At 42.9% G+C, this 21711-nt stretch overlaps 1 protein-coding gene and 1 long non-coding RNA gene across 2 annotated transcripts in view; both read left to right on the top strand.

Annotated features, from left to right (window-relative positions):
* THEGL (theg spermatid protein like) overlaps positions 1-1219 on the top strand; it is a 70548-nt gene extending 69329 nt beyond the window's left edge. Inside the window, exons 9-11 of the mRNA XM_003268438.3 lie at positions 147-657; positions 858-896; positions 1078-1219. Coding sequence (XP_003268486.1) covers positions 147-261 — 115 coding nt within the window. The 3' untranslated portion in view covers positions 262-657; positions 858-896; positions 1078-1219. The remainder of the gene's footprint in view (positions 1-146; positions 658-857; positions 897-1077) is intronic.
* Positions 1220-17898: 16679 nt separating this feature from the next.
* Positions 17899-21332, top strand: LOC105738239. Its single transcript, XR_001114001.2, has 2 exons — positions 17899-20846; positions 20948-21332. It is a non-coding gene; the product is annotated as an uncharacterized LOC105738239 (long non-coding RNA).
* Positions 21333-21711: the final 379 nt, after the last annotated feature.

Here is a 21711-nt window from a genome sequence, read left to right as displayed (position 1 = left end):
GAGTCTTTCCTCATCTGTATAGTGGAGGTCATGAAAATAAAATGGGATAATATCATAGTACATAACATACAGTGGATGCTTGAGAAACATTAGTTACCTTCTCTGTTCATCTTATTTCAGGTTGATTTCTTTTTCCCCTGTTTCAGGGCTCCTGTGCGTATTGTGTATTATGATCCAGATGTCTTTAAAGTCAAGCCAGCTTCTTTGAAAGCACAGTGTTCTCAAAGGATCCGGGAGCTGTCACAACCTCTTACACGTTAAATACAGAAAGCCACAACAGTCAGACCCTGGTTATGTATCTAGAACACAAATTAGATGACTTAGTTCCCTGTTGTGGTACTGTCAGTTTACATTCACCCCTTGCTTCCCCTCCCACAAAATGAGACCTTTAGGGAAAACCACCATGATCATTAAATAGCAATTGTTGCTGTTACCTGTCGCTGAATCTTTAGCAGATTTGAGGACTCCAGCATGCAATACATGAGAAAATGAGAGACTGCCTTATTATCCTTACTGTTCCCTTACAAGCATCTTCGCTGCCTCATTGCTGTAGCTGACCTGAAGAAACACTCTTCCTTATATTTGTGGGTTTTGCTTTTCCTTTCCCAGTGAGTTCCATGTTCCCCAATAGCTGATCCTGCCTCAGTCCCTTCTCCAGTAAGTCCTGGGAAATGAAATCATTCTTTGTGTTATTTCAGCATTCCCTTATTACTTAGAAAAAACACTGAAAAAGTGAAGCTCTTTTGGAAAAATTGAAATACTTTTTATAATCTGTAAATATAATTTATAATTGAAATTTAGGGAACAGGTTACCTTAATGATGATGTCATCAATCTCTGTTCCTTTACTCATGCCAGAGTCGCTTACTATGAATGAGAGAAAAAGCAAGATGTTTGGTAAGCATTAAAATTATCTGTAAAATTGCATCTGTCCAGAGTTTTATTCTCTCTATAGATCAGTATTTTACAAGTTAAACTAACTTTTATGGGGCATATCTAGATTTGCATGAAAATGAACGTACTTGAAAGCCGATTTTACAGATCAATGAGTTCTACCTTTAAGGTCTTTGTGTTACAGAGGGGTAATACCACATAGTAGTTTTGAACTTGAGTTTTGGAATCAGATAGAACCTGAGTTTGTCTCTGTCATGGATTGTTTACCAGGTATGTGATCTTAAACAAACTTCCTAACTCCCTGTGCCGCAGTTTCTTTATGTAGAAAATGGGTTCCTGTGGCATTCTTGTAAAGATTAGATGATAAAATGTATATAATAAAGTATGAATTTGAAACAAAAATTTTTATTTGGAAATTTAGCTGTGGCTGGGCACAGTGGCTCATGCCTGTAATCCTAGCACTTTGGGAGGCTGAGGCGGATGGATCACGAGGTCAGGAGTTCAAGGCCAGCCTGACCAACATGGTGAAACCCGGTATCTACCAAAAATACAAAAATTAGCCTGGTGTGGTGGTACATGCCTGTAATCCCAGCTACTCAGGAGGCTGAGGCAGGAGAATCGCTTGAACTCGGGAGGCAGAGGTTGCAGTGAGCTGAGATTGCGCCACTGCACTCTAGCCTGGGTGATACAGCGAGACTCCATCTCAAAAAGAAAAGAAAAGAAAAGAAAAGAAAAGAAAAGAAATGTAGCTGTGTTTCACATGTTTAAAACAGCACAATTCACAATTGCAAAAATATGGAACCAATCTAAATGCCCATCAACCAACAAGTGGATAAAGAGAATGTGATATATGTGAACCATGGAATACTCTCAGTCATAAAACAAAACAAAATAATGGCATTTGCAGCGACTTGGATGGAGTTGGAGGCCATTATTCTAAGTGAAGTAACTCAGGAATGGAAAAACCAAACACTGTATGTTCTCACTTATAAGTGGGAGCTAAGCTGTGAGGACGCAAAGGCATAAGAATGATACAATGGACTTTGGGGACTCAGAGGGAAGGCTGGTAGGGGGGTGAGGAATAAAAGATTACATAATGGGTACAGTGTACACTGCTCGAGTGATGAGTGCACCAAAATCTCAGAAATCACCACTAAATAACTTATCTATGTAACCAAAAACTACCTGTACCCCCAAAGCTATTGAAATTAAAAATAAGAAATTTACCTGTGTTAGCCTTCTAAGGGTACAGTGGCATAATTCATATCAGTGGGGAAAATATGCCTTGATTCTTACATTAAATGAATGTCTGTTGAGTGTCTTTGCTTTGCCAGGCCCTATGCTTGGCACTGGAGATAACATAGTGAACCAAACAGATACGGGCTCTGCTCTCACGGACTCTTTAGCTTATTGGGAGAGATGATTTCATTAGAATATTCACCAATAAATGTAAAATTACACTAGCAAGTACTATGAAATGGTGTTATGAAATAACAGAATAGAGAACTTTGATCCCACGGGAAGGTGAGGGAAGGCTTCTCTAATGAAGGAACAACTGGGTTGGATGCTGAAAATTGAGGACTAACTAACCAAAGAGGATACAGGAAGGCATTCCAGGTAGTGGGAACACATGTTAAGTGGACATTTGTTGATTTTTGGATCACTCTGAATTCATTCTTCCTCCTTCCGATAAGAACTGCCCATTTTCTCTTGGAGAATTACTTTCTCCTGGTTGTTTAAAGCTTTATGGGGATTTCTATTCAAGGTTTCCTAGCCGTGGTATGGACATGTAACCCAAGTCAGCCACACCCATTGAACTGTCTTCTGGGACTGTGGATCTTAAGCACAGTGAAGCAAGGATGATGGAGCTGATATTTCCCATATGATGCCCTGATGAGACTTTATTTTTCTCCTACTACCTGTGTCCCTGGTGCTGTTCTGACTCCTATCCTGGTGCTTCGGCTATTCCTTTGATGCCGGAACTGCCTTCCAGTAAATCCCCTGAGGTAGATGGAAGGATGCATCAGGGACTGAAAGATTGCCAGTGTGGCTCAAACAGAAAGAAATAGGAGGTTGTGTGAAGCAAGAGGAGGCTGGAGGATGGGAACTAGACCAGACCACGTAGGGCACTGGAGGACAGGTTAAGGATTTTAGTCTTCATCCTAAAACCAAAGGGAAGCTATTGAAGTAATTTAAGCATAAGGATGATGTGATCAGGGTTGACTTTTGAAGAAATGGTTCTGACAAATAAATTGGGAAGGGGGCAGTGGAGGTGGGTAGGCCAAGTCAGGAGGTTATTTAGTACATCATTTGAAAGGTGAAAATAATTTGTTGGTACCATGGTGGAGATGGTAAGAAGTGACAGGCTCAAGAGAGATTTGAGAAGGTGGATTTATGGGATTTGATGATGGGTTACATATGGGAAGTGGGAGAGGAAAGAATTCAAGATAACTTCTGGATTTCTAGCTTATGAAACAGGATAGAGAGTGCTCTGGTTTGAATGTTTGTGTCCTTCCAAAATTCATGTTGAAACCTAATCCTCAATGCAATAGTATTAAGAGGTGGGGCTTTCAGGAGGTGATTGGGTCAGGAGGACTCTGCCCTAATAAATTGGATTAGCACCCTTGTAAACGGGCTTGAGGGAGTGAGCTTATCCCTTTTCTCTTTTTGCCATGTAAGGATGCAGTAAGAAGGTGCCGTCTTGGAAGCAAAGAACAATCCCTTACCAGATACCGAATCTATTGACACCTTGATCTTGGACTTCCCAGCCTCAACTGTGAGAAATAAATTTCTGTTCTTTATAAATTAGCCAGTCTTTGGTGTTTTGTTATAGTAGCCCAAAAAATTTGAGGCAGAAAATTAGTACCAGGAGTGGCATACTGTGTAACAAATACCTAAAAATGTAAAAACAGCTTTGGAACTGGTAATGGACAGAGACTGGAACAGTTCAGAGGAGCAGGCTAGAAAAAGCCTGTATTGCCATGAATGAAGCATTAAGGGCGATTTCTGGTGAGAACTCAGAAGAGTTGTAGAGAAACCCTCAATCTTAGAGATTACTTAAGTGGTCATGAACCAGAAAGTTGGCAGAAATATGGACAGCAACCTGGGCATGGTGGCTCCTGGCTGTTATCCCAGCACTTTGAGGGACTGAGGTGGGAGGATAGCTTGAGCCCAGGAGTCCAAGACCAGCCTGGGCAACATAGGGAGACCCCATTTATATTTTTTAAAAATGTTTTTTAAAAAACTAGCCAAGCATGGTGGTGCTTGCCTGTAGTCCCAGCTACTCAGAGGCTAAGGTAGGAGAATTACTTGAGCCTGGGAAGTTGAGGTTGCGGTGAGCCATGATTGTGCCACTGCATTCTAACCTAAGCAACAGAGTGAGACCCTGTCTCAAGAAAAAAAAAAAGAAAGAAAGAAAAGAAATATGGACAGTAAAGGCCATTCTAGTGAAGTGTCAGATGGAAATGAGGAACAAGGCGGTGGAAACTAGGGAAGTAAGCTGTAAGTGACAAAAAGAAAAAAAAATCTTTGTTACATTGTATTCATATGATATTTGCAGGACAAATCTCTAAGCAAAGTGTTGAAGGAGCTGCTTGGCTTCCCTTGACTGCTTGTAATAAAATGTGAGAAGTGAGAATTGAATTAAAGATGGAATTTATAATTAAAAGAGAGGCAGAACTTAAAGATTTGGAAAATTCTCAGCCTTGTCAAGTTGTAAAGAATGAGAAGCATGGTTGAGAGAGAACACCAGGAGTGTGACCAAGAGAATGTTTGGTAAGGAGATTAGTATGGCTAGATGGAAGTCAGATGCTATTAATCAAGACAATGGAAGCATAACCCCAAAGGTATTTTGGAGGTCTTCAAGGCTGCCACTCCCATCACAAGCCCAAAGTGCCAGGCCCTTGAGGACAGAATGATTTCAAAGCAGGAGCCCAGGGCATTTGTGGGACCTTGGGGCCCACTTCCTCGTATTGCCTCACATTTCTGCTCCACAAATTCTGGTGCAGTGCCCCTCAGCCACCCCAGGTATGGCTCCAGTGGGCCCAGGTACAATATAGTTGGCAGAGAGTCCTCACTAAGACAGTGTCTAATGGAGCCATGAGAATAGGGCCACCCTTGTGACCCCAGATTGGTAGAGCCACCAACATGCAACATCAACCTGGGAGAGCCACAGTCACGTGACTCCAAACCCTGCTGACCATGGGTTGTGCCCAGAAAAGCCATGGGGGTGAACCCACCTGGGTGAACCTTAGTGTGTTCAGAAGATGGGACATGGAGTCAAAGAAGATCATTCTCAAGCCTTAATATTTAATGTTTGCCTTGTTGGGTTTTGGACTTACTTGAGACCTGTTACTCCTTTCTTTCCTACCTCTCCCTTTTGGAATGAGAATGTATATCCTATGCTGATACCACTGTTGTCTTTTTTTTTTTTTTTTTTTTTTTTGAGACAGAGTCTTGCTCTGTCACCCGGACTGGAGTGCAGTGGCTTGATTTTGGCTCACTGCAACCTCCACCTCCTGGGTTCAAGTGTTTCTCTGCCTCCCGAGTAGCTGGGATTACAGGCACCCACCACCACACCAGACTAATTTTTGTATTTTTAGTAGAGGCGGGGTTTCACCATGTTGGCCAGGCTGGTCTCGAACTCCTGACCTGGTGATCCGCCTGCCTTGGCCTCTCAAAGTTCTGGGATTACAGGCATGAGTCACCGTGCCTGGCCACTATTGTAATTTGAAAGCACATAACTTGTTCAATTTCACAGGTTCACATCTGGAGGGGGAGTTTGCCGCAAACTAATCGTTCATTTATATCTGATTTAGATGATATTTACGTGAGACTTTGGACTTAAACTTTAAAGTTGATGCTGGATTCAGTTGAGACTTTTGGGGCTATTGGAATGAAATGAATGTATTTTGTAAGTGAGAAAATCATGCATCTGGGGGAACCGGGGGCAAAATGCTGTAACTTGAATGTTTGCATCCTTCCAAAATTCATGTTGAAACTTAATTTCCAGTGCAACAGTATTAAGAGGTGGGGCCATTAGGAGATGATTAGGTCACAAGGGCTATGCCCTCATCAGCGGGATTAGTGTCCTTAATAAAGGGCTTGAGGGAGTTCATCCCTTTTTCCATTTTTAGCCATGTGAAGATGCAGCAAGAAGGTGCCATCTTAGAAGGAGCAAGCAGCCATCAATTGACATTGAATTTTCCAGTGTCTTGATTTTGAACTTCCCAGGCTATAGAACTGTGAGAAATAAATTTCTATCATTTGTGAATTATTCAGTTTATTGTATTTTGTTAGAGCAACCTGAACAGGCTGAGAGAGATAGTGAGAGTCAAACGAATGGAAACACATCCCATGCTTATGGATGGGTAGAGTCAATATTGTGAAAATGACCATACTGCCAAAAGAAATCTACAAATTTAATGCAATTCCCATTAAAATACCACCATCATTCTTCACAGAATTAGAAAAACAATCCTAAAGCTCATATGGAACCAAAAAATAGCCCGCATGCCCAAAGCAGGACTAAGCAAAAAGAGCAAATCTGGAGGCATCACATTATCTGATTTCAAACTATACTAAAAGGCCATAGTCACCAAACAGCATAGTACTGCTATAAAAATAGGCACATAGTCCAATGGAACAGATAGAGAACCCAGAAATAAACCCAAATACTTACAGCCAACTGATATTTGGCAAAGCAAACAAAAACACAAAGTGGGGAAAGGACACCCTATTCAACAAGTGGTCCTGGGATAATTGGCAAGCCACATGTAGAAGAACGAAACTGGATCCTCATCTCTCACCTTATACAAAAATCAACTCAAGATAGATCAAGGACTTAAATCTAAGACCTGACACTATAAAAATTATAGAAGGTAACATCAGAAAATCCCTTCTAGACATTGGCTTAGGCAAGGATTTCATGACCAAGAACCCAGAAGCAAAGCAAATGCAACAAAACAAAGATAAATAGCTGGGACTTAGTTAAACTAAAGAGCTTTTGTACAGCAAAAGGAACAGTCAGCAGAGTAAACAGACAACCCACAGAGTGGGAGAAAATCTTCACAATCTATACATCTGACAAAGGACTAATATCCAGAATCTTCAACGAACTCAAATCAGTAAGAAAAAAAAAAATCCCATTAAAAGGTGGGCTAAGGATATGAATAGACAATTCTCAAAGGAAGATATACAAATGGCCAACAAACATATGAAAAAATGCTCGGCATCACTAATGATCAGGGAAATGCAAATCAAAACCACAATGCGATACCACCTTACTCCTGAAAGAATGGCCATAATCAAAAAATAACAGATGCTTGTGTGGATGCAGTGAAAAGGGAAAGGGAACACTTCTACACTGCTCATGGGAATGCAAACTAGCATAACCCCTGTGGAAAACAGTGTAGAAATCCCTTAAAAAACGAAAAGTAGAACTATCATTTGATCCAGCAATCCCACTACTGGTTATCTACCTAGAGGAAAAGAAGTCGTTATATGAAAAAGATACTTGCACACACATATTTATAGCAGCACAATTCGCAATTTCAAAAATGTAGGACCAACCCAAATGCCCATCAATCAATGAGTGGATAAAGAAACTGGTATATGTATATGATGGATTAATACTCAGCCATAAAAAGGGATGAATTAATGGCATTTGCAGCAGCCTGAATGGGATGGGAGACTATTATTCTAAGAAGTAACTCAGGAATGGAGTGTATGTTCTCATAGGTTGGAGCTGAGCTATGAGAATGCAAAGGCATATGAATGATACAATGGATTTTGGGAACTTGGGGGGAAAGTGTGGGAAGGGGGTGAGGGACAAAAGACTACAAATCAGGTTCAGTGTATACTGCTCGGGAGATGGGTGCACCAAAATCTCACAAATCACCACTAAAGTACTTACTCATGTAACCAAATACCACCTGTTCCCCAATAACCTAGGAATTAAAACATTTTTTTAAAAAGGAAAAAGAGAGTCAGAATACACAAATGAACAAGAGCCAGGCCACATATGGCAACAGAACTCTGCCTCACAACCTCTGCAGCAACCATGCCAGGAAGCTAAACCACAGCCTCTGCAACAATCATGCCAGAATGGTCAGAATTTGCTCAATGGTCCTTTATTGGTGCCTATGTTTTTGCCCCCACTTCTAACTCAGGACCAACCAGAGAAAGCCAAATATGCTCCCGAAGCCAATCACATAAGACCCCCAAGTTCTAGTTAACCCCCTTCAACTTCCCCATGCAAGCAGCCTCCAATCAGAGCATATCCAAAGCCTCCCCACACCCCTGCTGCTGTAAAGCTTCCCCTCTCCCCTAACTGCCTTTAAGTTTCTGTCAAATGCAAGTGACTCCCTCGCTTTAGCCAGCTCTAAATAAGTTGCCTGTGCATGCTCCCATTTGGGTGGTCTTTGTTTATTTTCACAACAATGAACCCTTCACTGATTTAGGGGATACTGGGTGAGGACCAGAAGAGGACCGTGGAGAAGCATGTGTTCAGTTCTGGACACGTAGATTAGAAGATGCCTTTGAGACATTGAAAAGGAGATGTCAGGTACAGCCTGCATTGTGACTTTCATGGACCCAAGGCACTTTTTGCCTTCCTGGATAATTAATTTCTTCCTTAAAATAATATTAAAACTTACATTTTATGACGTTGTTGGTATAAAGATGGACATGTTAATATATACTAAAACATTTTTTACCCAAACATTTCTTTTTTTTTTTTTTGAGACTGATTCTCACTCTGTTGCCCAGGCTGGAGTGCAGTGGTGCAATCTTGTCTCACTGCAACCTCCGCCTCCTGGGTTCAAGCGATTCTTGTGCCTCAGTGACTACAGGCGTGAGCCACCATGCCTGGCTAATTTTTGTATATTTAATAGAGACAGGGTTTCACCCTGGTGGCCAGGTTCTTATTATTATCTTCTTGCTTACTGAATTGTTTACTTTTTTTTTTTTTCAAGACAGAGTCTCACTCTGTCACCCAGGCTGGATTGCAGTGGCACGATCTCAGCTCACTGCAATCTCCACTGCCCGGGTTCAAGCGACTCTCCTACCTCAGCTTCCCGAGTAGCTGGGCTACAGGTGCGTGCCACCACGCCCGGCTAATTTTTGTATTATTAGTAGAGATGGGGTTTCAGCATGTTGGCCAGGCTGGTCTCGAACTCCTGACCTCAAGTGATCTGCCCACCTCGGCCTCCCAAAGTGCTGGGATTACAGGAGTGAGTCCCCATGCCCGGCCTGTTAACCTTTTTCATTGCTGGTTGCAGGGCCTAGCTAGGTGCCTGGAATTTCCCAGGCATTTTGAAGAGACTCAAAATCTTTCCTTTATTTCCATGCTTGGGGTGCCCAGCAAGCCCCTAAGCGGAGTCCCTGCTCCATCTCATCACAGCCAGGCCCGTAAGCGTCCCAAGCTGTCTTCAGTGGTTAGCCTTTGTTCTCCCTTACATAACTCTTCCCCTTCTTCCTAGAGGGTTTTACTTCCTAAGGGCCTGTCTGAGGAGGTGCTGGCCCATGGCCACCCTTGGTAGCAGAGACATGTTACAGGCAGTAAGGGGAGGGAGCCTGAAGACACATATTCTGTTATAGTTTGCGTTGCTTTTTCTTTTCCATCTGGGAGGGGTTGCCAGATGCCTTCCCCACCCACCAGCTGCATGCGTCTGCCTGCCTGCCTACTCTCTATTACCAAGGTGTGGTCTGCTAGGACTTCCAGGATGCTGGGCACCCTGGGCAGGATTGCAAGACAGGGCAGGCATCAGGCTGGGTATGGAGAAAGGTGGCTTGGTATGGTGGGGAGCAGAAAGAAGCTGTAGACTTCAATGATCCCCCCTGCAGATACCAGGGACATAATGGTAGTGGGTGGGCAGCTGCACTGTGGAAAGGCAAGGGTGGCTGTGACTCAGGCAGGCAGACATCAAAGAAAAGCAATAACAGACCTCAGCTGGCAAACCTCTTTTTGTGTAATGATCTCAGCAGGCAGGAATGTCCCAGAGCTTGGATCATTGGAAAACACCACACTCCTGGCTTCAGGAAACTTAAAACATGGCCTAAGTCAGGCACCATTTCAAATTCCAGCTTCTCTGGGATTATTACCGCATAGCTGACTATTGGTGGGGGAAGAACAAGTGACAGCATCATATGATTTCAGATGTTCAGGGAAGGCAGTGCAGACATGTGGCTAGAATTGTACATTCTGAAATGAGAAAGGATTTGAACGCAGGACCTACCACTTACTTGATCTGTGTATTTGGATAAATTAACTAACCTCTCTAGGCTTCAATTTTCTCACCTGTAAAATGGAAAGAATAGCCCTGTCAGTGCTGGCTCCTCAAGGCAGCACCACATAGCCTGTGGACAAAGCCAAGCTGAGTTTGTAGCTTACTGAGGTAAGAGGGCTCTTGCTGTCTCAGTGGAGTCCTGGTAGCATTTAGTCAAGGAGAGGGCCATGTAGGATAGGGGGTCCGGTCTAGGACTGATCTTTCATTGGGAGAGCTTGAATAGGATTGGGCAAGGGATTGATAGACTCTGTAAGGAAAAGATTTCCCACAGAGCCTTGGAAAGTTGATGAGCCTGGTGGGATAGTAACAATAAAGGTTATTTGCAACTTCATAATCCTGGAGGAGAGTTTCCTAAAGTAGTGAAGGCTGTGGAAAAATATAAGTCATGTTTGTGTACATAGTACACTGTGAGGTGGATGGGGTAAGTTCAAGTTCTCTGATCTTGGCCGGGCGTGGTGGCTCACATCTGTAATCCCAGCACTTTGAGAGGCCAAGCCGGGTGGATCACTTGAGGTCAGGAGTTCGAGACCAGCCTGGCCAACATGGTGAAACCTCATCTCTACTAAAATACAAAATTTAACCAGAAGTGGTGGCACACAGCTGTAATCCCAGCTGCCCCAGAGGCTGAGGCAGGAGAACAGCTTGAACCCAGGAGGCAGAGGTTGCAGTGAGGTGAGATTGCGCCACTGCACTCCAGACTAGGCTAGAAAGTGAGACTCTATCTCAAAACAAACAAACAAAATAAATACTTAAGCCTAGTCCACCCTTACAACCCCTGACCGGGCAACCCTTGACCAAGTGAATCAAAATCTCAAGGTGAGGCTCATTTCAAAAGTTGCCCAGGTGACCCTAATGTGCAGCCAAGAAACACCACTCAGATGAGTGCTGCTCAAAATTTAGCTGCACAAGAATCACTCAAAGGACTTGTTAAAACACAAGTTCTGGGGTTGCATCTCCTGGAGATTTAGTAGATCTGAATTGGGGCTTCAGAGTGAGCATTTCTAAGGAGCCCCCAGGTGATGCTAGTGCCATGGATTAGTTTGCTAGGGCTGCCATCATAAAGTGTCATAGTCCAGGTGGCTTAAGCAACAGACATTTATGACGTCACAGCTCTGGAGGCTGCAAGTCTGAGATCAAGGTGTCAGTGGGGTTGTTTTCTTCTGAGATCTCTGTCCTTGGCAATCTCTGTGTCTTTATTTAGTCTTCCTTCTGCTAGTGCATCTGTGTCCAAATTTCCTCTTCTTTAAAGGACATCAATCATATTGAATTAGGGCCCACCTAATGACCTCATTTTAACTCAATTATTTCTTTAAAAGCCCTATCTCCAAATGCAGTCACATTCTGAGGTACTGGGGGTTAAGACTTCAACACATGAATTTTGTGGAGAAACAAGTCAGCTCCTAACAGGCAGCTTGCTGGGCATGTGGACCCCACCACTCTGAGTAGCAAGTATCAAGGAACCAGTGTGGATTCACCAAGTAAGTAATTTATAAGAGGTATGATCTCATATGGCTTCTTTTATATGTCCCTTTAATATTGACAAAATCCTTGAGTTCTCTTTCCATTTCCCTCTGGAGCAAAGTGAGCTAGTGGACAGTGACAGATGGCAGTCAGAGAAATAGCCAGGAGCCAGGGCTGTAGACTGTGGTGAGGACTTTTCACACAAGAGGCACACGGGGGCTCTCTAACTTCAGACTCTCTGCTGAATAATTCCAAGGTGTGGGAGTCATTCCTTTTTTAAGATCTTCCTTTATTAGCCTTCATCTGCCAATTCAGATGTTCAATGCAAGGTGTCTGTATTTTCCTGTGTTCATGTTCCTGTGTTAATCTACATAGTTTATTTTATTTTATTTATTGTGGTAAGAACACTAAACAAGAGATCTACTCCCTTAACAGATTTTGTAGGTATACAATATATTATTGCTAATTTTAGTAGTCCCTGCTTGTCCACAGGGGATACCTTCCAAGACCCCGAGGAGAGCCTGAAACCTCGAATAGTACGGAACCCTATGTATACATCATGTGTCACTTGATGACAGGGATATGCTCTGAGAAATGTGTCGCTAGGTGATTTTGTCATTCTGTGAACATCATAGAGTGTACTTGCACAAACCTAGGTGGTACAGCCTATTGCTCCTCAGCTACAAACCTATATAGTTACTGTACTGAATTTTGTTACTGTACTGGATGCTGTAGGCAGTTTTAACACAATGGTAAGTATTTGTGTAGCTAAACATAGAAAAGGCACCGTAGAAATACAATATTATAATGTAATGGGACCACTGTCATATATGTGGTCTATTATTGACCAAAATGTCGTTGTGCAGCACATGACTGCGTTATGTCTTTTCCTATTACCTACCTACCTATTGTTGTGGGGTGGCAATGGCTACCTGAGATGGTGGTAGTGAAATGGGAAAGGGCCCCTTTTCTCCCACGCAGGGCATGCATTGGGGGTGTGGCTGCCTTCTCCAGTGCCCCACTGCTCCAACCTCTAGGGGTGCAAACAGATGGGCAGGGTGTTGGGCTCCAACCTCACAGCAGTGTCTAGAGGTGCTGTTTACAGCTGAAGCCCCAGTGGGCACGTGTTACAGGGTGCTCTTTTTGTTTAGTTGTCCGGACAACATAGGCGGCTTGTGTTAACCAGCTCATTTAGACCCCCTTCCTTAACACAAGAACAGAGGGATTTTTGTATCCCAGGGTTCTTGCCTTGGTGTACCAGAAGAATCTGATCACATGTGGGCTTGGAGAATGAACTCAAAGTTTTATTGAGGGGAAGTAGCTCTCAGCAGATGGGGGAGCCAGAAGGGAGATGGTTTTCCCCTGGAGTCAGGCCGCCTCTGACTGCTCCGGCCAAATTCTGCGTCCTTCTGCTGGTCAATGGCTTGCCAGTGCTTGTTGGCGCACTCTTCCGCCAGTGTGCTCTCCACAACCAGCTGCTGTGCCTTCTTCTGCCTTGTTCCTCACGACATCCAGCCGCTTGTGTCTCTGCCTTGCTAGGGTCTCGGGCTTTTATAGGGCCAGGGTGGTCTTGGAAAATGCAACATTTGGGTGGGAAGGCAGAAGTGCCTGTCCTCACCTAGGTCCATGAAGGTAGAGCCCTGGCCTGTGATCACGCCCTCCTCTACCCAGCATTTCCCTTCTCCACTTTCATATCGTTTAAAGGGACCACTCTCTTCCCTTCCCAGCACTCCCATATCAGTAGGGGATAAAAGAGTTTACCAAGACAGTTGTAAATAAGAAAGGCAGATTTATTACAGAAAGTATGAAAATACGTTGCCAGGAGGCAGCAGGCAGAACCAGCACAAAAGGAGTGGACTGCAAGGAAACAAAGGTGTATTAGTTCGTTCTCACGCTGCTAATGAAGACATACCCAAGACGGAATAATTTATGAAGGAAAGAGGTTTAATTGACTCAGTTCTTCCGGGCTGGGGAGGCCTCAGGAAACTTACAATCATGGCAGAAGGGGGAAGCAAATGTCCTTTTTTACGGTGTGGCAGAACCCAGAAGTGCCAAGCAAAAAAAGAAAAGCCCCTTACAAAACCGTCAGATGTCTTGAGAACTCACTATCACAAGAACAGCATGAGGGTAACCACCCCATGACTCAATTACCTCCCACTTGGTCCCTCCCACCACACATAGAGATTATGGGAACTACAGTTGAAGATGAGATTTGGGTGGGGACACAGCCAAACTATGTCAAAGGGCTTGCTGAGGATTTTATAGAACGGAACTTGGGCTGCTTCATAATGCCAAAGCAGCAGGGAGCTTAACTTGCATTCTTCTGCCAGCCAGGGTGTTTGAAAAATTGAAGCATTTGATGGTAAGCAGGAAGTTTGGGAGTTCTGTACGTTATCTGTGCAGGAGGGCCATATGTCCTGGGCCACAAAGAAAAGCAGCCCTGTAGCTTATCTCCTTCCTGTTTTTGTTTATATGTTCTGGACCACAAAGAAAGGCAGACATACGGCTTATTTGCTTTATCTCTTTGCTTTCCCCTGGTCCTACAAGCCTGACTCCTTTTCCCTAATTAGGACACCATGCCTATGATAAAGTTTAATTTATAAATTAGGCACTGTAAGGGATGAACAATGATAGCTAATAATAAAATAGAACAATTATGATAATATACTGTAATAAAAGTTATGTGGAGGTGGTTTCTCTGTGTCAAAATATTGCATTGTACCCTACTCACCTATTTTCAGACTGTGATTGACCTTGGGTAACTGAAATCTCTGAAAGCAAAACTGCAGTTAAGGAGGAACTACTGTATAGGTACAATGTGGCAGATTTCTAGAGCTTATTCATCTGGCTTTACCGAAACTTGATGCCTGTTGTTAGTAACTTTCCATTTCTCCTCCCCTCAGTGGCTGGCAACTACCGTTCCACTCTTTGATTCTATGAATTTGACTGTTTTAGATACCTCATGTAAGTGGAATCATACAGTACTTGTCTTTCTGTGACTGGCTTATTTCACTCAGCACAATGTCCTTAAGCTTCGTCCATATTGTCGCAAAAGGCAGAATTTCCTTCTTTGTTAAGGCTGAAGGATATTCTGTTGTATATATATACCACATTTTATTTATTTGTTCATCTGCAGATGAACATTTAGGCTGTTTCCACATCTTCACAATATAACATCAAAAGCATAGGCAACAAAACTAAAAAAATAAGTAAGTGAAACTACAATGAACTGAAAACCTTCTGCACAGTAAAGAAGATCAGCAGAGTGAAAAGGCAACCCATGAAGTGGGAGAAAATATTTGCAAACTATTTGATAAGGGGTTAATCTCCAACATGTATAAGGAACTCCTACAACTCAATAGTTAAAAAAAAAAAAAAAAAACATTAAAAAGTTAGCTTATATAGCTTTGATCTCCACGGAGCAGCTGTTGTAGGATGGTCTGCAGGGCTGACTTGAGGAATGTCATAGGCAGCTCTACCAGGCACTGCAGAGTCACAGCTAAGGCTGGCTGGCTGGGACTCGGCAGCATCTACACTTACCTAAACAAGCTGTTTCAAAGTCTCTTACTGGGCATCCCTTCAGCAGCGAGGCTGTAAATCCTGCATGGGAAATGCTAGACCAGGGCCACAGCCTTGCCTACAATCTGCAGTCACTTCACAAGGAAAGGAAAGTCAAGACCCAAGAATCAGACTGGGGCTTGCACAGCCAGAATGAAACCTCTCTAAATGAGGTACTGTTGTCCAGCTCCTTGGGAGTTTTTTATGCTGAAAGAAAAGAAAGCCCCAAGCTTATGTTCCAAAAGAGATTTTTGGTTTATTTGGATGATAAGATAAAAAGTGAGTTGCAGCCTAAAGGAAACAAAATAGCCTTCTAGGTTTTTTTTGTTTGTTTGTTTTGAGACGGAATTTCGTTCTTGTTGCCCAGGCTGGAAGTGCAACAGCGCGATCTCGGCTCACCGCAACCTCCGCCTCCTGGGTTCAAGCGATTCTCCTGCCTCACTGCCCGAGTAGCTGGGATTACAGGCATGCGCCACCATGCCCAGCTAATTTTGTGTTTTTAGTAGAGACAGGGTTTCTACATGTTGGTCAGGCTGGCCTCTAACTCCCGACCTCAGGTGATCTGCCCGCCTCGGCCTCCCAAAGCGCTGGGATTACAGGCATGAGCCACCGCGCCCGATCTCCTTCTAGTTTTTAAGGTGCATGCAATTCAGCGGGGCCAGCTGAAGGCTGCATGCATTCTGCTGTGGAAATACTTTAAATACTCTATTTAAAGTAATATAATGCAGCATGATATAAAAATTTTAAGTCTCACTGTAAGGAAGTGACTTGTAAACTGTTCTCAATTGCTGCCTAGCATCTGAGAGTGCCCCTTCAGTTAGCAAACTGTAATCCTCTTCGTTCTCCATGTCAGGAGAACCATGGTTATTCAAAGACATCTGAAATTCTGTGAGTGAGGTTAGTATTTATTATTTTGTTATTCTAATATTGACTGTTACTATAATTTGATTTTACAAATCTTATAAAAATGTCATTCAAGTGATGATGTTGCTAAAACTGGACTGAAAAAAAACACAACCACAAATCAGAAAGTCCAGCATAAAATTTAGATATGAGAAGATGGTATGAATAAGGCAAATTATTACTGTACTATTAATTTAGGAGACTATAGGAAAAATTAAAAATAGTGCTAAAAAATGAAAAGCAGCATTAAAGGAAAAATGTGCTCCAATAGTTACAGATTTTTGTACTCCCAGAATGCATCTCTCATACTCTTTATTTATTCCTATGGAAAAATGAATCTTGAATTATGAGAGATCTCCAAAAACTTGTTCTTTGAAGAAAAATGACCCTCTCTGTATGACACCATTTAGTTCACACGAATCAAATTGTATGGCAATGTCAGTTGTTTATGTTGAAGAGCTAGAACTTGAGCAAACATCTCATAACTGTAGGGCAGGTGGTTTATCCTGAAAAATCACAGCAAGTATAAGGTAATTCATCCTTAAACATTACGGCAAGATAAAAGATGATACGTGTGTGGACTCTGCTTGTACATAGGAATAGATCTATGAAGTGATGTTGATTGAACACAATTAGAATTGAAAATAATATGCACAGTTATTATAGCTATGGAAAAATATAAACTTGCCTACTGATAAAGATAGAGACAATGTGAACTGATGTAAAAGGTTAGATATACAATGTAAATGTGTATTCACTGGATTCTCATTTCATTTGCTGTATAGTTGTTTGTGTGATTAATAAAAGCAAATTGGAATGACTGCCAGGGCTGGAAAAGGAAAGGGAGAGAGGAATGAATAGGTGGAGCACAGAGGATTTTTAGGGCGGTGAAATTACTCTGTGTGATATTGTAATGGTAGAAACATGCCATCATACATTTATTCAAACCCATAGAACATACACCACAATGAGTGGACCCTAATGTAAATTATGGACTTTAGTTAATAATAATGATCAATATTGGCTCATCAAGTTTTTAACAATTGTACCACATTAATGCAAGATGTTAATAAGAGAAATTGGGGGACAGAATAGGGAGCAGAGGTATATATGGGAATTCTATATTTTTTGCTAAATTTTTCTGTAAACCTAAAATGCTAAACAAGAAAAGAAAGTCTATTAATTTTTTTACAAAAATAAATTAGTGGAAGAAGAGACTGCTGCAGGATAGATTCTTGGGGAAATCTTGACTCATCCACACAAATCAGGTTAAAACATGCTTGAAGTTTATTTCGCATGAAGCAGCATTATTTATTTTGCAAAGGCAGTAAGGAATAAGAACTAAATGAGAGCAATAAAAATATCTCGTACCCATTGCCAAAATAAGCTTTCTCATTTGGTTGACTACCATGAACATGAAATCTATCCAGATGAATCTATTTCACCCTTTATAGGCAAAGTTCCAGATCTCCCTCGGCTTATTTATTAAGTAAACACTGTATCTTAGCAATTCTCACTACAGGATTCACCATATTAACAAACATATATGAAGGTGTTTAACAAAGTGCTTTATTGTTAGCATCTTGTTGATCAGCAATAACACATTTCATTTTGTTCTGAGAACATACAGGTTTTGCTCAGGCAGAGAAACAAGTCTTCAACTCCCTCCCTGTGGTGGGAGTTTGGCTAATCCAGGAGAACTCAAACTGGCTATCCACAATCAGACTCCAACCTCCTCCAGCCCAAGAGCCACCTACATCCTTCTCCCCCGTGCCGCACCCTGCCTTCTCTGCCTTGAATCATGGCCGTAAACTCAGCTGTATGAAAAGCATGACTTTATTCTCCATAACTCAGCTTGCTTTCTGACTTTAAGTGTTTCCCCCTGCCACCCGGCTGGTGGAAAAACAGTCTCGCACCCTTCTGAATTTTCAGGTGCTAAGATGTTGAGTGGTGGGGCTGGAGGGCTGGGGTTAGGGGATTATGGGAGAGAAGGCAGATTGGGATGGTCCTTTGGGCCCTGGTCCACACGGGTTATTGCTAGGATGTGTTCTTCTCCTCCATATGTTCCCTTTGGGTCCTCCAGCTTCCTGCTGCCTTTCTAGCCTGCCCAGGATTCAGGAGCCTTTGATGAAGCTCCTTTAATTCTTTCTGCTTAGACACAGCCATTTTCTCTCTAGGGGTTTCTTTCCTAAGTAGTGGCCATGTTGCAAACCCAGGCACGATCCTTTCTGCTCCTAGAACCCACAGCCTCTCCTTTTTTCTTCATTACCCCCACCCATGGAAAACTCTTTCCAGTCTGGGGATGACACAGCTTATTTTTCTTCAATCTCCTCCACAATGCCCCACCTCTTGGATTCCCTTAGGGTGTAAGCTTTTGGAACAAGGAGCAAAAAAACACTTTCAAGCTTTATCTGTGTTCTCCCTTGCTACATTCCTTCCCCAAGGCAATGAGGCCAAGAGCCTTCTCGAAGGAAGGGAGAGGAGCCCTAGAGAGAAAAAAAGAAAGAAATCCGCATTTCAAAGTATTATTTGGCCATGATATGGTTTGGCTGTGTCCCCACTCAAATCTCCACTTGAATTCTCCCAGAATTCCCACATGTTGTGGGAGGGACTGAGGAAGAGGTAAGGGAATCATGGGGCTGGTCTTTCCTGTGCTATTCACGTGATAGTCTATAAGTCTCACGAGATCTGATGGGTTTATTAGGGGTCTCCACTTTTGCTTCCTCCTCATTTTTTCTCTTGCCACTGCCATGTAAGAAGTGCCTTTCACCTCCCACCATGATTCTGAGGCCTCCCCACTCATGTGGAACTGTAAGTCCAATTAAACCTCTTTTTCTTCCCAGTTTCATGTATGTTTTTATCAGCAGCATGAAAACAGACTAATACAGTAAATTGGTACCAGTAGAGTGGGGCATTGCTGAAAAGATACCCAAAAATGTGGAAGAAACTTTGAAACTGGGGAACAAGCAGAGGCTGGAACAGTTTGGAGGGCTCAGAAGAAGCCAGGAAAATGTGGGAAAGTTTGGACTTCCTAGAGACTTGTTGAATGGCTTTGACAAAAATACCAATAATGATATAGACAATGAAATCCAGGCTGAAGTTGTCTCAGATGGAGATGAGGAACTTGTTGGGAACTGGAGCAAAGATGACTCTTGTTATGTTTTAGCAAAGAGACTGGCAGCATTTTGCTCCTGCCTTAGAGATTTGTGGAACTTTGAACTTGAGAGAGATGATTTAGAGTATCTGGCAGAAGAAATTTCTAAGCAGCAAAGCATTCAAAAGGTGACTTGGGAGCTGTTAAAAGCCTTCTGTTTTAAAAGGGAAAAAAAGAACATAAAAGTCTCAAAAATTTGCAGCCTGATGATGCAGTAGAAAAGAAAAACCCGTTTTTTGAGGAGAAATTCAAGCCAGCTGCAGAAATTTGCATAACTAGCAAGGATCCTAATGTTAATCCCCAAGACCATGGGGAAAATGTCTCCAGGCCATTTCAGGGACCTTCATGGCAGCCCCTCCCATCACAGGCCTGGAGGCCTAGGAGGAAAAAGTGGTTTCGTGGGCCGGGCCCAGGGTCCCCATGCTATGTTCAGCCAAGGGACTTTGTGCTCTGTGTCCCATCTGCTCCAGCCTTGGCTGAAAAGGGCCAACACAGAGCTCGGGCTGTGGCTTCAGAGGGTGGAAGCCTCAAGCCTTGGCAGCTTCCACTTGGTGTTGAGCCTGTGGGTGCACAGAAGTCAAGAACTGAGGTTTGGCAACCTCCACCTAGATTTCAGAAGATGTATGGAAATGCCTGGATGTCCAGGCAAAAGTTTGCTGCAGGGTGGGGCCCTCATGGAGAACCTCTTCTAGGGCAGTGTGGAAGGGAAATATGGGGTCAGAGCCCCCACACAGAGTCCCTACTGGGGCACTGCCTAGTGGAGCTGAGAGAAGAGGGTCACTGTCCTCCAGACCCCAGAATGGTAGATCCACCAACAGCTTTCACTGTGCACCTGGAAAAGCTGCAGACACTCAATGCAAGCCTATGAAAGCAGCCAGGAGGGAGGCTCTACCCTGCAAAGCCACAGGGGTGCAGCTGCCCAAGACCCTGAGAACCTGTCTCTTGTGGGTGACCTGGATGTGAGACCTGGAGTCAAAGGAGATCATTTTGGAGCTTTAAAATTTGACTGCCTTGCTGGGTTTCAGACATATGGGGCCTGCTACCCCTTTGGTTTGGCCAATTTCTCCCATTTGGTATGATTGTATTTACACAATACCCGTACTCCTATTGTATCTAGGAAGTAACTAGCTTGCTTTTGATTTTACAGGCTCATACAGGGATTTGCCTTGTTTCAAATGAGACTTTGGACTGTGGACTTTGGGTTAATGCTGGGGTTAATGCTGAAATAAGTTAAGAGTTTGGGGGACTGTTGGGAAGGCATGATTGGTTTTGAAATGTGAGCACATGAGATTTGGAGGGGCCAGGGGCAGAATGATATGGTTTGGCTATGTTCCCACCCACATCTCAACTTGAATTGTATCTCCCAGAATTCCCACAGGTTGTGGGAGGACCCAGGGGGAGGTAATTGAATCATGGGGGCCAGTCTTTCCCATGCTATTCTCATGATAGTGAATAAGTGTCACAAGATCTGACAGGTTTATCAGGGGTTTCCACTTTTGCTTTTTTCTCATCTTCCTCTTACTGCTGCCATGTAAGAAGTGCCTTTCACCTCCTGCCATGATTCTGAGGCCTCCCCAGTCATGTGGAACTGTAAGTCAAATTAAACCTCCTTTTCTTCCCAATTTCAGGTATGTCTTTATCAGCAGCATGAAAATGGACTAATACAGGCCATATATTTTATTTGTATGTAGTTCTTATCTCTTCTAGTAAAATTTCAGCTTCCAGATAGCAGGAGTTATTTCTCAACAGAGTGAAGTCAGAAGATGTGTTTCCCTGACAATCTCTGAGGTTTCTCCAAGAAGCTTTCAAGAAAGCCCTGTGGCTACCCTGTGGGTTGGCCACACTGGTCCCTGCTGCTAAGTCATAAGACTTCCCTTCCCAGCCGATGCCAACCATTACATATGTGGTCACCTTTGGAGACATTGGATACCTCTCAACACAGTTCAGCAGAGAGGAAACTGAAGGAATGAGACATAGGACAGATAAGTTTTGATGGAAGAAGATGAAGATAAGGAAAAGAAAAGGCCATAGTCTCCCATGGGTGACTGGGATGAGAAATAAAATATGAAAGTGAAACTGCCTTTGTAAAAATTATAACAGAAAAATATGACAGTAAAAGAGATCTGACCTAACCAAGTCCATCTCGGCCTTAACCTCCAAACTGTCCTTGGTCATTCCTGGGCATGGGCCAAGCTAATTTTTGGAGAAATTTAGTTTATAGTGTAACCTTAAAGCAAGGATTATAATAGCCCTCCCCAAAACTAAACTAAAGTCTGCAAAGTTAGGATTACAAGACGGGCTTGAATTCTGCTAAGATGTATGCATAGTTAAATGATAACCTGCCATCGTTCCAGAGGTCACAAGATTTGTAACTTCCCCAATTACTCCTGTAAATGACATCAGTATTGTAGAACATAAGATTCGCCTTTTGAGGTGTCTTTTCTGACTTTTGCAT

This window comes from Nomascus leucogenys, chromosome 9, assembly GCF_006542625.1.
Source record: "Nomascus leucogenys isolate Asia chromosome 9, Asia_NLE_v1, whole genome shotgun sequence".
NCBI lineage: Eukaryota > Metazoa > Chordata > Mammalia > Primates > Hylobatidae > Nomascus > Nomascus leucogenys.
This window is presented reverse-complemented; position numbering and strand designations above follow the sequence as displayed.